The following is a 16439-nucleotide window of genomic DNA, read 5'->3' on the forward strand; positions in this document are numbered from 1 at the left end:
TTCTAGTTTTAATGGTCAATGTCCTGTAGTTTAGAAAAATAAGCAGAACAACAGCTCAGGGAAAAGCGGATTAGGAGTTAAATATGCTCCAGCTCCTTCTCTCCACTTCACATCAGTAGGAAGGCCATATTATCCCCTTTTTAATTTAATACCAAATGCATAATTAGATTTGCTGGCACAGTGTTTAATTTCATTCATTGTAGCACACAGCATGAGTGCAGCCTCATTAATTGTGAGAAAAAGCGGAATTGGTTGTATAAATTCTGCACCAAAAAGAATTGGGTTGTAAAAAGAAAAAAAAAAGAAATTAGAATTAATACGAGTTTCCTTTGCACCTGATATGTCAAGCACACTTTTCACTGTAATATTCATGAAAGCATGTGAAAGATTTGTGAATTTTGTCCTTCACTGTTTGCTTTTGATTTTTAAGCTGCTTAAGAAGGATTTGATGACCTGAGGGAACACAGTCACACCAAAATGTTAATAATTTCCTAATTTGACGAGTGGAAACAATAGAAGATGAGGCTGGTTTTTGTTTATGTTTTACTCAACACAAGTAAAATTACAAGATGCTTGAAGGACAAAACCAAATCAACGTGAAACATCAAGGGGATTACTCAGGTATCTAAAAAGAGAATATTATCACATGGAAAAGCAACCTGAGAGCTACATCTCTGTGTACCATGAGTTAACTTATTTGTGAGGTTTTTTACTTTTTATCTGGATTGTAGTCCCACTGCCTGGCTGACCTACTGCCTGAGTAACTGTCTTGGGGTTTGGGCCAGGACCCAAGCAGGCACAGTTCCAGCCCTAGATCAAGCCATCCATCTGCATTAAACAAAGGATTAGGGACCCCGTGGCCTGCTCCAAACTCCACAGGCCAGAGCAGCTACAGTCGACAGTCAGGTGGAGCATTGAGTCCATTCAGCATTATCTGCTCAGGAGCACCACTTATAATTCCGGTTACAGCCGCACAAACAATCATTTGAAAGTAACTGCCAGTCGTCCATGAAATACTCAAGGAAACAGAAAAGCATTCCTTTTTATTTGTCATGATCCTTGTAAGAAATCGTTTTTTTTTTTGTGACTCTACTCTCATGTTCTTGCTCAACAGCAGAGTCATGTCTTCCAAGCAAGCCACGTCTCCTTTCGCCTCTGTGGTCGATGGGGATGATGCCATGAGTCAGGAGCACTTGTCTTGGGAGAAAGAGGAGAGTGCCGAGGCCCATGGCACACCACAGCTGCCCCTGCACAGTCTGCTCCATGGAAAAGCCCATCCCGAAGAAATGCAGCCGCTCAGCAGCGTACCCCCAGAGAGCGATTGGGACAGCTTGGTGTCAGCCCAACAGCGCATGGTGAGACATGTCAACATATGACATACATGTTTAAAAAAACAACAACAAAAAAAACAACAAAAAACTGAACTGATCCGATGCTGATGCTGGATCACCACGAATACCAGACATTTAAAAAGTCTGTTTAATTTCCACTGAACATCTTTGTGCAGGTAAAAGTGAAATAAGGTTGTGTATACTTAAAATGGGCTGACAATTTACCAAAGTATACTATAATGCTTTATAGTCCACGGTGAGTATCATGTTTGGCTTTATTTTTGCTAGTTTCAGTCACATTACAAGACACATTATCAACTACTCTAAATCATTATGGATTTCCATTTAGCAGAACAGACTGAGAGGACACCCTGGGTTCAATTAAATCTACAGAGAAGAAATAGAAAGAAGTATAAAATTCAGGTAGCTCTGAGGATTCAGTGAATGCCTTCCAATCAAAGTAAAGTTAGCTAAACCTTGCCAAAATTGTTTAGTTTAAACTCTGAACCTTTTTCATTCATATTTGATGCTTCTGTGGTAAGAATGGAATAAAAGAAAACCGTTTGAATAGTTGTGGGGGAGAAGCATAAATGATAAAGTAAAAGTTTCTTTTTAGAAAAAAACTAATAAAGAAGGCTCATTTCAACTATAAGTGAGGACTACTGTCCTTCCTTGGGTATTCAAGATCCAGGGTCAGCAGTCACTCGTTGCTCCTGGTTTGTACAAAGAAGCTCAGCTGATATTCTATCCTTAGCTGCAGCCCCCATGGTTCCCCACTGCTGTGAAACCTCTGGGACTCTGGGGTCTTCAGATAGGCAGCTCTGCCAAACACTAAACCATCAGCTATTATTAGGTTTAACAGAGGACCTCTAACTCTCCCTTGAATAATATGAAAGGCAAATAAAATGGCATCATGACCAATGGAAAGGAGTGTAGCCATATCTGCTTAATTTAGCTTGCATTCTTGATGCTATTAAAGAAACATGTCTTGTCCTCGGTGCACGTGTGTTGGTTTCCTTGTTGTGTACAAGTGACATCTGCAGCCAGACCCCAAATGCTGTACTTTCTAAGTGCGGAGCTGCTTTGATGTGAGCGGAGCGAAGAAGCGCACAGGCACTTGTGGGCTATAGACATGGGAGGCAGGTGGTAGTCTGTGGCAGACGGGTCTGTGGTAAAGAGACCCAGAGGGCCTCTGAAGTAGCGCTGCAGTTGGCCGCTGAGACCCTCAACACCTCAGCATTGCAGCACAACACACATGCAAACAGACACACACCCAAACAGGCACATGAATAGCCTCTGTAGCAGACTGCTCCTCATGATGCTGGGTGTGTATGCTGACAGTGTAACTAATTGACAGGCAAAGGATTGCTCAGGTGTCGTCTTCATCTGTGGCACGTTATGGGATGTCAGTAACCAGAAAAAGTTGAGAAATACCTACAACCAATATTGATTCAAAATAAAAATTATAATTATTTATATCGTATAACACCACTGTAAAATAGTGTTTTAGAAGTGGCTTCCAAAAATGGCAACAGGATGTCAATATCAGTCCTAAATGATGGAAAATCTGAAAAAACAAACTTTAAAACAAATCTTGGAAAATTAATAAATGGAAGAAAACATAAGAGGGGAAACAATCACCATATCTGATAAAATTATTAAACTATTGACTGGATATGTAATTGTTTGTTTTTGACAACTTGGACCTTGTACTTTAACATCTTGAGAGAATGAACAAGGGAATCCTCTGCAGAGATTGGTTTCTGTTACAATATGAATCTTTTGAGAAAAAATAAAGTGGTGTGACTGATTCATTTAGTGTAGCAGAGTCAACAACACTGTTACAGAAAATATAGGTCAAAATGTGATCTTTTGCTGAAGTAAACAAGGCTAGCTGTCTAACAGTAACAGCAAGAAAGATGAAAGATGTTATAAAGGTCAGAAAACAGTTAAAAGGAGTTTGATTTGATTTCATCCCATGATGAATGTTTGAGCATTTCTATATTATCGCCTCCTTTAGCCATTATATTGTGTCATATGGACAGTCTCGACTGATATACTGGTCTGTTAGGAGTGCAAATGTTTTTGGATTTGTTATGTTTAGAAGTTACTTAAAAGGAATAACAGATTAAAAGAGAGAGGAAGGATGCAAAAAGAGAGAGAAAAATGACAAGATGAGCAAGAGAGGAAAAAGAGAAAAGGTAAAATGGAGGATGACAGGGAGAGATGGAGAGAAGAAACGGGAAAGGCATAAGGCGAAAGGAATGAGAGTGTTGCCTTTGCTGATTACCTGACTCCACTGCTGTGCCATGCGTCTGTGTGGGCTGTGCCCTGAACCCGTGCCAGCTGATTAACCCAGCACTGCTCCACTCCCCTCAAGCACTCTCCACTGTCTCTGCCACACTGCATAATCATCCAACACAGGGCTGGGAGGTGCAGAGTAGGCCGGTGGGTCGTGCCACCCTGGTGCTTGGTACCAGACCACCCTACACATCACCGCAACTCTGCCTGGAGCTCGACATACAACGCAGGGATGAGAATTTGGCACTGTCAACATTCCTGCCCAGTTTACTGCATTCCTGACTTTTTATTTAGGATTGTCAGTGGCTCCAGACGTGGTTCTATCATTACTATATTACACTCGCTTATCACACTGCGGCTTGATTAAAGCTCACTTCCATGATAGGTGTGCAGTATGTGTTGGATACAGATGTGTGTCAAGTTTATTCTCTTCACTTCGAGGGCCAAAGTTTAAATCAGAGCTAAGTGTTCCCCCGTTAAAGGCTGCAAAATCCTGGCTGCTTAGCTACCTTCTGCTTTCTCAGACTCCACAAACCATAATTAACACCACCTTCTGTCAGACGCAAACCTCAGCCATGGTCTGTGTGCTGACTATATGTTCCCATGTGCAGAGTATTCTCTCCCGCTCTTTCCCCTCAAGCTCTCTCCCATTCTTCTCCCCATTTCCTTCATGTCTCTGTTTGTGCAGAGGGAGCACTCAGCCAGTCAGCCAGAGACAGGACCCTTAGTTAAATACTAAACCATACACAGGTGGGACTGAAAAACAACAACAGCTTGAGACAGGACACAGATTTACGATGGCTCAAGGCACTCAGCTGAGAATAGGTCTCCACTAGAAAATGAACAAATTACACAGCAGTCACCCTAACACAAATGCACACTCAAATGCAATTTGAGAAATTACAGTTGGGAGGTTTCTCTGTGTAGTCTCTCTCTCAGATGAAAAGTAAAGCCTGAGCACATTATGGATATTCCCTATGAAAGTGTACCTCATCATTTCATCTCAGTTTTTCACTTGTCATATCTAATTTACCACAGCTAGCTCTGTTGAAGAGACAGAAGCTGCTGTGTGAAAGCCAGAGAGGAGCCATTTGATATGGCCAAATCACCCCTGAGTAGCACAAACCCAGCAATCACTGCATTTGAATGAAGATCTGTCAGAAAGCTCAATGGAGCCCTTGACAGAACACGGAAACACACTCATCATCTAATACAAATCCCATCCCTTGTTGCCACCCCTCCCAACTTTTGTTTGTCTAACAGGAATCTGACAGCAATAAAGTATGTTCCCTGTACTCCTTCCGGAACAATTCCACTTCCCCACACAAGCCGGAGGAGGGGGCCCGGGAGCGAAGTGACCTGCTGAGCGGATCAGCGTTTGGAACTCCAGAGCGCCGCAAAGGAAGCCTGGCAGACGTGGTGGACACGCTGAAGCAGAAGAAGCTGGAGGAGATGACAAAGACAGAGCAAGACGGTATGACTCCCTGTGTGTGTGTGTGTGTGTGTGTGTGTGTGTGTTTGGGATATGGGAGTAGGAATACCTTTTTTTTCCTCACTAAGTGCGCCTGATCTTCCCACATTTTCCTTCTTTCTTTCTATAATTTTCTAGCTTCCCGACTGTCCGCCTCTTTTCTCTTGTATCTCTCCGTCTCATAAACTCATGCGAGCACACACAAGCTGGGAACACTGACGTTACAGTGTTTCCAGTTTGTTCTGAACTTCTTCCAATGTGACAAAGACTGTGTGGCAGAGCACCTCAGCATAAGTGTGGTCTTCTTCCGTGCCAAGTCAAACTCTTTGACTATAAAACTCATAGCGCTGACCTGATGCCAGGAACATTACCTTTTTTTACTTTGCTACACAGAACACTTTTCACTCAGCGCAGGTATTCATCAAAGTTTGCTACCCACAAACAACCCAAGCCCTTCTCACGGATTTTACCTGAGTCACATGTCTAATTAATTAATCTTATTCAACGCACATGAAAGATTTCAGAGTCTTTATTTTCCTACAATTACACACAGAGTAAAAAAAAAAATCCTTTTCTGTGATAAGACTGTAGGTCTACGTCATGTCTGCACCCCGTTTCACCGTGTTCGGCTCTTCCTCCCACAGCCTGCAGTCTATCAAGAGTATGGCGGAAAAACAAATATTTGAAAGAGCTGCTGAAACACATCCCCCTTCTTAATTAGGGCTGTAGTAATATAACTACATCCAATCAAATGTTAAACCCCCTTGGGAATGCATGTGTCTCATTTAGTGTCTGGGGAGCTCTTAGCTTAAGCACTTCATCAGACGAATAAATTAGACCTCTGTTAGCCTAAAAATAATTTGCCACTTCTTTTTTAAGTGTTCGTTTGGTGATCTTTGTATCAGAGCATCACAGGCCTCTCACCAAATAATCATCGAGCCACGTCCTGACACGGGGACTGATTATTTGTGGTGTCATTTAGATAATAAAAGACAGAACAATCAGTCCTTATTCATCTGAACGCCTATAAATTGGAGATCATTTAGAAATCTGAAAAGTTTGGAAAATGACCAACAAAAGGTCAAGATGTATTTGAAACATTAAACACACAAAACATGCTGGTGCACATAAGCATGCCAGTGTTTTTTTTAAGCCTTTATGCCAATTAAGGCTTTTGGAGATGTGTGACGTTTAATTATTCATACTGTTATCGATGCCTTTTATATTATTTAATGACCACTGATATTGGCAATTTAGAAAAAAAATATGATAAAACAAAATCCCAACACAAAAGTCACTTCTGAATATCACAGTTAATACGCAATATACTGCAATACAGCAGATATATTTGCCTCTGTGAGGAGTTTTCATGTTTTTCTCAGGTTTGTGAATGCTCTAGTTCTCTTACACACCAACATACACGAATATTAGAAATATGCAGTAGTCCTGCTATTGGTCTTCTTGACACTAGGCTTAGATCTGGAGCTGATCCCAGGTCGCCTTATAAGACAATTTTTGGCTCGTAAAAAAAAGTGAAAAAAGTTCTTTGTTTTACCCTAAGGTAAAAATATATCATATGTGTTTCTTGTGGAGTTGATTTTCAGGGCAAGATCATCAGAGCTCTCTGTAGCGACAGCGGGCGTTATGGTAATGAGCCCCAGCTGGTGAAGGCTGGTTGTTGCAGTAATTTAAATGGCCAAGTGCAGCTTGTAATCCAGGGCCGTATGTTAGCGCAGGGAGGAGAGGGTGCTTTAGAGTGCCATACAGCTGTTTTAATCTCCTGTTAATAATAGAGACTTGGTCTGCCTCATGCACTGTGTATCATCGCCACCTAAATAAACTCCCTTGTTGGAGGAAATTAGTTTCTGAGCAGGGAACACAGCAGAAGACAAGAGCCTCACAAAGTTCAGTATGCTGTCCCCAAGCTGCAGGAACTGAGAGATACTCTGTTCTTGAGAGCACTTGAGGAATCTTCAGTGGTGATGATCAGTGATTACTGTAAAATGGAGGGAGAGGGACTCTTAGAAACTGCCAAAGGAAAACCTCACAGAAAGCTTTGAGAAATCATAATCTTACGTCTTTGTTTATGGAGAGAGACACAGTTGGAAATTGAAAAGGGCAGGATTAACCTATTAAAGAACATTCAAGAAGGCTGGAGAAGCCATTTGTTGTCTTAATGATGTCGCTAATATGGCACAAGCAACAGTTGAGCTAAATATATCGCTTATCTAAGCATGACAACTGTTGTGTCTAATTCTGCTGCTTTGGTGCCTGCCTGGTCGGGATCACTGAGGTCCTCAGAGACTCTTCACCATCTGCTGCCATTCTTCTCTGGGCTTCCTTGTCTGGTCAAGATAGTTCATTGTCCTGATGAACTGTGGATAAATGTGGTGACCTCAAGTGTAGAGGGAAAACATTTGTGATATTTTGTGCTCTGAGAACCACAAATTAAATTGTATTGTAGTGGTGGCAGAAATGTTGAAGCCCAGAATGGTTAGGGCTCAGTGGGATTTTTTTTTTTTGGTTATTTTGGTGCACTGATCTTTAAATAGGAATAAGCAGGTAAAGACGATACCTTAGCAAATAAACTAATAAATAGTAATATTTCTAATAGATTCTTTTAACAATACTGTATGTCTTCATTCAAAGAAAATTATTGGCAAGTTTCCATCGTAGACCATGATGCCTTACAAACATTATCACAATAGAGGCAGTCTCCGTATTATAGTTAACACTCCTCCATTCTTCCTTCTCTCTATATTTGTACCCTTTCACCCTCTCTATCCTTCCATCCTTCCTCTCCATTTCTGGTCCTTAAAGTGCTTTAAGTGCTTGTGACTGTGCTAATGAATGAAAATGTCCTCCCAGCAGCAAGCAGCGCATTTAGCTGAATAGTCACCTTTGCTGTAAAAGCTCTATTAGGCCCAGTTGCCAGCAGGGCTAACGATTGTGCCCCATGTTTATTTACTAGGTATTGTAAATGCATTATTTATGGATAGGTCTCCAGACAGCACTTGTCAAGAGTTAAAAATGTCAGTATAAAGTATTAGGGGAAAAAGAAAAATAGCCACCATTATAAAAACCCAAGGTGACCTTGATTTGATTCACATGCAATTAGAACAGTTTTATATAATGCACTAAAGTATGAATCAATACTGTGCAAGTCAACACAGAAATACTTTGTGTGTTGAGTCTTTATGATCGTCCCAAAGACAAGGACGGGTAATTTGGGTTTAAGCTTCCTGTCTTGGCTTTTAGGGATTTTCCTGGGCTGAGTATCTGCTTGTTCAGTCCCTGCCAGTAAAACCAGCAGAGCATTGGATGCAGTTTTGTATCTTTTGTCATCTTTGTGTTTTTGAGTGGTATGCTGAGATGGGGGGGGGGGTCTCATTCTTTTTGATCTGGTGAGTAAAGAAACTGTCTAAATGATAGGTGTATAGATACGACAAACAAACAACAAAAAAAGAGCGTTAGATGCTCTCAATCCATTGTGTTTAGTAATTTTTTTATTGTTTCAGTTGAGCTTTATTTCATCAAAATCTACCGTTCAGTGTTCCAGTTTCCTATTAGTTAAGTCGACCTTCTCAACCATTTCACTATAGTCGAATACAATAGCTATGGTACTCAAGATCACAGCATACTGTGGCTCAGTTCCTTGGATGCGGTTGAGAAAACAGTGCTGTATGTGATCCAGGGCCATCCAGGCAGTAAAGAGGTGTGGTCTGAGGACATTTGACACAGCTGTGAAACTGACAGTGGACACTTTTCACATACACTATAGCTATAATCTATAAATATCAATAACCTAACCTTTTTCCAGGTCCCATTCAAGAAATACAACAGGCAAGCAGACACAAAGACAGTCAAATATGTTAAGACTTATTTTCTTTTAGACCAGTCAGAGCGGATACAGTCGGTGCTGAAGCAGAATACTCAACACCTGGAGCCCTCAGCTAATTAGCTTAGCAAAGGGGAGCCATGCTACCATTCAGCCAAACTGTGACCCCCTTTTAATCTCAGGTAGAAGGATATCTAATGGCTACTGAGAAAAGAGTTCCCCTATTACAGCGGCAGGTAACCTAACCATTGCTTGTGACATAAAACAGCACAACATGCGTGTGCCACTGTGAACTAATTGTGTTCGGGCATGGGGTTATATGTGTGTACTGTACGTCTTCCTGTGTTATCACTTGAACCTTTCTCCCTCTCCCTTTACCACCTCTCCTCTATTTATAAGTGTAATCCCCCTGGCGAGGTTGTGTATTATCACTGTATAATGACTGTGCAGTAGGTTGAGTGTGGGGGAATGATCAGCATTGTGTGCGTAGCCCCAGGTCATTATCCTCTATTACAACAGGCCATGTAATGAGATTCAGGAACGGGTGAAAGCTTTGGAAGAGAATAGGATCAGCTCTAAGCCTGTGGTCTGATTAGCACTGATGAACTCTTGACTCTGTTGTAACACTGTCCCCTGTCAGTGTCACAGTCCCTGCTGACTCCAAACAGAGGCTCACAGGAAATTGGTTGCAGGTGCTTAATAGCACCAACAGATTTATTTTGTGGAAATGTATTTAGTTTAAATGTAAACCTAGTGAAAGGTTTTCTAAAGGCATATTACTGTTTTCTAAAGGTATATTACTGTAAGTATAATGCAGTCTGTATTATATATTACTTCCCTCCCCCCAAACAGACTTTCTCCCCTCCTCTTTTAGTTCCCTCCCTTCTCCCCTCTCCTCTCCTCTCATCCCAGCTGCCATGTCATCTGGTTCTGCTTTATCCCACCTAATTAATAGGAATCTTTGTTATAATGATCTGAGCATGAGCCTCTGACTCTATGCATATGCAATGAGGGCTGGAAATCCAGTTGCCTTGGTTGCAGATTTCCAGGCATTCTTCACACATAACGCTACGCCGTCTCTGAGTGCAGCATCCTACCGGACGGCGTAAGGCCGGGGCCGTCCTGGCAGGACACTCACAGGCCAAACATCAGTCAAGCACCAGAATCTCTCCTGTGTGCCGTCTTACCACCTCCTTTAATAATCTGTTCTTTATTCTGTCAACATGATTTCAGCAAGCTACTTATCTTGATGCAAGTAATCTATTTGATCAAATAGCCAATACAGTTTGTGTGTGTGTGTGTGTGTGTGTGTGTGTGTGTGTGTGTGTGTGTATGCTTGCATATACTGTATGTGTCAGCGGGGGCCTTCCTCTGTGTGTGTGTGTGTGTGTGTGTGTGTTCTCTCTTGGCCTGTGGCGTGGTGCACCAGCCCAGCGGAGCAGTGCTCTGGTCTGTCACTTTTGTTTGAATAGGTAATGTAGATCTGTTCAGGCTGAAGAGACATGAGCTGGAATCGCTTGTTAGGACACATGATCAAAAGCGGCTCTCTGCTCTCTGCCAATCAACCCTCTTGTCACCCTGTGAAGCAGACGTTAAATAGATTTTTCGGCTGTATGCCGCGGGCAGCCTGCCAGCCTGACATGTGAACTTTCACAAAAAAAGATACCCTGCCCCTTACTCCTCCCTAATCTCACTTTCCCATCCTCTTCCTTCTTGTCCAGTTTTTGCTTTGCCTCTTTTCCTTTCTTTTTTCTCTCTCCTTTTTCATGTTTTGCCATCTTGTCACCCTTACCTGATCCAGATCAACATTTTCCATCCTCCTATGATTTTTGTCTCCCACCACGTCTTACTCTCCAGTGACAAAGTTGCTCCTCTGCCAGGCTGAGATCAGAGCCCAGGGCTAAATGGAGTGGCTGTATGAGGGGAATAGGGAGCACAGAGTGCCTGGTCCACTGCTGAATTATGTATTTACTATCTGTTCCAAAACAGAGCCCTCACATAACACAGGCCCGTCCCCATGGGACGATGGAGGCCGACACAGGTTTCACTTTACACAAGCTAAGATATAGATTTTGTTGCCCCTTTCAAAACGGGAACCCTTTCTGCTGTCTTGGTCATTCAGATGACAAAACAAGCAGCTGCTTCTTCAATGTGCCATTCTTTGCATTCAAGATCACCTTCCCCAGTTCTCATATTCCGATTAGTCAACAGTAGCAACTGCTGTGGAGCATTCCAGGGGCCATCTTCCCGGGTTTCAGCTGTTGAGCGTGTCCCCCTGCACCCATGAAGCACAAAACTCCCATTGTGATCCTGGCTCACTGGCTGCACAGGAACCCCTTGATAGGAGGAAACGGGTGTCTCTGAGAGACAAATCACAGCCAGGGTTGCACAGAGGCTTGTTTGTCTTTATATACTCACACACCCACACATTGGTTGTAGGTATGTCTCGTGACATCACTGCTTGTGCATTGGCAATTTGGGGAAATTGTAAAATATGTGTATTTGCTGTTAGAAGAAACCATAGACTTGCCTCAGTGCTGTACGTGAGTGACTGGGTGATTAAATCAGCAGCAGTTTGTAATGGCCTGACTGTTTTATGTGACACTGCAGAATTTGGAGGGGCACAGAGATGGTGAAGCACTGACACATAAGAAGGCAGAAGCCATTAATGCTACTATATCTGTCATTGGGTTGTGAAGCCAGGAATTGGGAAATAACAGCCTGTTCTTGCGGGCACATGAGAAGGGACGTAGATGCAGACAAACTTCATATAGTCGGGACAGTGGGGGGAGGAGGGGCTGAGGCGGTCAGAAATGGGGAGAACAGGGGCTATTCCACAATGGGATGGGGTGCAGAGGGAGGGCACATGTGTCCTGCTCTGTGTGTGTGAGTGCCTGCAGTAGGGTTACACTGGGAGACTTGTGTGCCAGCTCAGTATCACTGTCCTAGCTGTGGCATTCAGCTCCCAAGCATTCTCCACACATAACTTGACAAAAGAGCCGGTGTCATCTGACCAAGGATCAAAATAGTGTGAGTGTAACTCACACCCCGGGCACAGACAGCCTCTGTGGCCTGCTAATGATTTCAGAGCACATTGCAGGCTTGTTCTGTAAGTCAGACGTACGTCAGCCATCCAGCCGAGAGATCCGCCTTGACACAAGCAAACATGACAACTGGTGTAGACGCAGCCTATTAACATATTTGCATTGTTCTTCCCAAACAACAAGCATGAATGTCTTACACCAAACTTTGATGGCTGCTTCTTGAACAAAGAGACTATTTAATCAGCAGTGATGAAACAGATGTTTCCTCCCACTCAATGCTTTTTCTTTCTCCTTGTTCAATAACATTACATGCGCCAGGAGACGAGATGAGGATGTCAGAAGAAACGAATAGAAATGTGTTTTATTGCACTGCAAAGCTCGAGTGCCAATGATTATAATTATTTGACGAACGTCATTTCTCTTTGGAAGTACCTCCAGAATAAGTCTGCACTGGTCGGGTGGTTAATATGCTTTAAGACCCTGTCGTCAATTGCACATCATCGTTCAATCGATTAGTTATTATTTGAAATTAGGATTTGTCGCAGCTTTTGAGTTATTCTTGTCCCAATTAGTATACTTTTGGAAAAAGGACATTTGGTCGTTAGACTCTATACAATCACTTTACTTCCTACACCCCCTTTACTGCACACCTCATCTACCTCTTTGTAATTTTGTTTCTGGGTGGATGGCACTTTGTTCGACAAAGCCGATACTGTAGGCCTGTTGTTAGCTTCCCCGTCGTGAGCTGGACCAATGAGCTCAGTCGCTCATGAGAAGCAAATTTCTCCATCTTTGCCCAGCAGGTCTCAGTCTGTACGACTCTGTATCCAACAGAAAGGGAAAGGGCTGATTGAAAAGAAAAATACAGCTTCTATTGTTGCTGAACCAACTTGAACAACAGCACACTGAGACACTTAGCTGTGGGCAAATGAATAGGGACATTCTAGGAGTTGGAATGCTTAACCTTTAGAAGAACTACGGAGTACAGTGAACAAACATTCATTTTTAACTTTCTAATTGTGTTGATCAAGTTGTAAAAATGTTAGTTCAGGTATGAAGACACAGTGTTACAAAAGACCACAAAAAGATGTCTACTAATTCTTGAAACTTTTGAATTTTAGAGTTTTTTGTTGTGTGCGTGCATCTCCTTTTTTTTTCAGGGAACGATTAACAATCTAAAAATAGTGGCCTTTGGTCTTACAGTCCAGTAAGCAGTATGTGTGTGTGTGTCCATCCAGAACTCTGGCATCTTAGTAAACAAATTGGCGGCAAAATTCAATAAACAACTTTAATTACTATTTGAAAATGAGAAAGCTAAAGAGCAGAAATAGAAATGAATAATAGATTTTCTCCCCCCCCCCCCAATTTGCCATTTACTTTAACTGAAATTAGAATATAGTATTCAGTTGTAGGATATTCACACACACTTGAGCAAAATTCAACACATTTTCAGTATGCTGTATTACCAGAAGTACAGTATATTACCCAGCCTATTCTTGTAATTTGTACTTTTTTAATATCTGATCTTATGGTTCAATCTATGAGGCGCATCACCGTCGTCCAGCGTTTATGATGAAATAAAGTTTCCATGTCTATACCAGACACTTGGCTTCACTGCAAATTGTAATGCATTCATGTGGATCCTATTAGTCTCTTTTTGTCCTTGTAGAGTCAGACACCCATTAATTTACTAAATCACACTGAACAGCCATGATCACAGTACTCCACGTTTTTTTCACACATCTATTAATTTAACATAGATGAATAAATGTGAATGTTTGCGAGCATTGATTAGCAGCCAAGTTTATATCTGACAGTTAAATTGCAGGGTACCCAAAAAAAATCCCTCCAATGCAAGGTACCCAGTAATTTAATTTTTGTGTGAAATTATTATAATTTATTACAGTGTGGACCTTAATGATTACCGACATCAAATGGAAATTATAAATTTAAATCAAGTCCACATATTTCTCCTTGTAATGTTCATCTTTACAAGTCCTGATCCCCTCATCAGCGTCGGCTGAGATTCCAAAAGTAATGTCTACTTTTCTTTTCTAGTAAACCTAACATGCGTATGCATATGTCTTTTTTCTCTCTTAATGCCTTCCTGTTTTGCTTACTTGCTCTATTGTTATCTAGTTAAAATAATGAATTAACCAATGTCGCACTTGAGATGTTTTAAAGCATTGTGTCTATGGTTAGTATTAAATCACAAACAATTGTGTAAGAAAAATGAACACACAGGATTAAAATAAATTGTTTGTGTTTTATCTTGTTTAATACAACCTCCACTTCTCTTTGACCTTCTTTGGTCCTGTTTACATGTACTATCTGGTCTTCCTTAATTTAATCAAATTAGCAATTTTCAGTCTCCCTGATGAACTGTAGGCTGCATTGCATTGATAGCTGTGTTCAATAGACTCTGCTGCCTGAATATAGGCATTAAAGCCTAGGAGGGGAGAGGAGAGGGAATGAAAAGTTCATTCTGCTATCCAAGCATTTAATGGTCCTAGTTCTTAAAAGTGACCTTGTGGGGTAGAGAGTGGAGCAGCACAGCAGCTCCTTCCAGATGCACACATGGCATCCATCGGGGGCACAATCACGCACAGTCCCAACACCTCAGGCTCGGACATATGTTGAGTTTTATTTCATTCTTCTGACATTAATCCTATTCACCAGCTGTTCTGCCAGCTGCCACTCTCCGGCTTAAGGGGAGATTGCAGTTTTGGGGGCTCTGAGTACTGGTTTATCTTGGCTCCTCATCTGCTCCTCACGAAGTTTTGATTGGATTTTTTTTCCTTGCCTTCCTCCTACTTCCAGGTTCCTTGAGTTGCATACTTCCCTGCAATCTTTCTCTCTTTCAACTTCTTTGCTTTTGTTTTTCCCCTCTCTAATTTGTGTAGATAAGTGGGGGTTAAGGCTGCAATTTCACTTTGAATCTTGGCCTTTTCTGGCCCATGCCCTCCGCAAGGCCTACAAGTCTTCAGTTGTTTCTTCAAGATGTGTTCAAAAATACATTGCATTACAAACATTAATACCAAAGGCCCTCTCAAGGGAATTAAGGCGCAGAAGTTGGCGATACCCAGCACTTCTCAGCATACAGCCTCTTGTCTGCCCCTCAACTTCTCCCACTCTTTCTCTCAAGAAAGCATTTGTAAGGAATCACAGCGCTGAAACCCGCTCACCCCACAGTCATCTAACAGCATTTCTGTAGGATTAGCCTGGACATGGCCTCAGCCTGTACAGTTATGATTATTGACATATTGGGTCTGACATATTTCACATTTATGTGCATTGTCTGGAAGCATACTCAAGTGTTCTCAATGTCATTTCTGCTGAAGTACGGCCGGGCAGTCTGCGAGCAAGGGCCGCAATGAATTGATCATTGCTCACTGCTCACTTTAATAATTCAAGCCTGATTGCCACAGAGTGCCGCAGTAAAATGGATTGGGAGAGGTCACATGCTGCTCAGCTCAGGAGGTGAAGCCTCTTGGGGATGGTTAATTCATATATGCTTGATAGACACGTGTCCTATTTAGAGAGGTCAGGGTGCTGTGTGTGTATACGTCTTCTCAGAATGGCCAGGTCAACACTGTGGGATTAACACGTTGGTCAGAGCAGATAAAGGCGAGGGATAGGGGAAAAGTTCCTGGCCACATAGGCCAGTATGTTTAGCTGCCTGAGGAAAAAAGCTAAAATAGTCAAAAAGCTACCTCCAAATTGCATCTAATTTCCTTTCGTACTAATTGCAGTGTTTAATAGTTTTGACCTGTGGTTTTATGTGTCGAGGTCTTTCAGTCCACTTGGCTTTTAATTCTACAACCTTCAGCACCATTGAATTGAATTGAATTGAATGTATTCCTTGAATGCAAACTATGGCAACCACTATGTACAAGACTGCTGATCCAGTATTAGCCTTGAGCTCAGCTTCCACAAAGCAGCTTCTCAAACTCCTATTCATAAAAAGACCTTTGACTTCAACAAGACATCAACACTACGACTGACCCATGACCCTTCTAGACACTAACAATTAATGTTGACACTTTATGCAAACAGGCATGTAGATAGGTGAGATATGGTGTCATCATGTTGAGATAAAGAGGGTACAGTGAGAAGTAAGAAAATTAGGATGAAAGGAAATGAGGGAGCAAGGGAGGAGATGTATCAGAACCATCTCATCCAGGTTACCTACAATATATTTATAGCAACTGTTTACATGACTAAACAGGATAGTCTGAAGGTGCCTAACAGAGATGTTCACCAAGTGGAATAATGATTAGGTGTCAGTTAAAGAAAGCCCACCACGAGGTGCAGGTGCTCCACAATACCCTGACATGTCTGGACCTTTTTATTTATGCATGCCAGCACTAGTAATTACATATTAAAAAGCTGGAATTATTTAACTGCACCAAAAAGTCTTCTGGAAATGGAGGTTATTAAAACTGTTGACAACG

General features: G+C 41.9%; 1 protein-coding gene across 1 annotated transcript in view; it reads left to right on the forward strand.

The window, feature by feature from the left end:
• Positions 1 to 16439, forward strand: part of sox6 (SRY-box transcription factor 6) — a 101777-nt gene that overhangs the window by 16607 nt on the left and 68731 nt on the right. Inside the window, exons 2-3 of the mRNA XM_070908149.1 lie at positions 1115 to 1355; positions 4896 to 5106. Coding sequence (XP_070764250.1) covers positions 1115 to 1355; positions 4896 to 5106 — 452 coding nt within the window. The remainder of the gene's footprint in view (positions 1 to 1114; positions 1356 to 4895; positions 5107 to 16439) is intronic.

Source organism: Enoplosus armatus, chromosome 1 (assembly GCF_043641665.1).
Source record: "Enoplosus armatus isolate fEnoArm2 chromosome 1, fEnoArm2.hap1, whole genome shotgun sequence".
In the NCBI taxonomy this organism is placed as follows: domain Eukaryota; kingdom Metazoa; phylum Chordata; class Actinopteri; order Centrarchiformes; family Enoplosidae; genus Enoplosus; species Enoplosus armatus.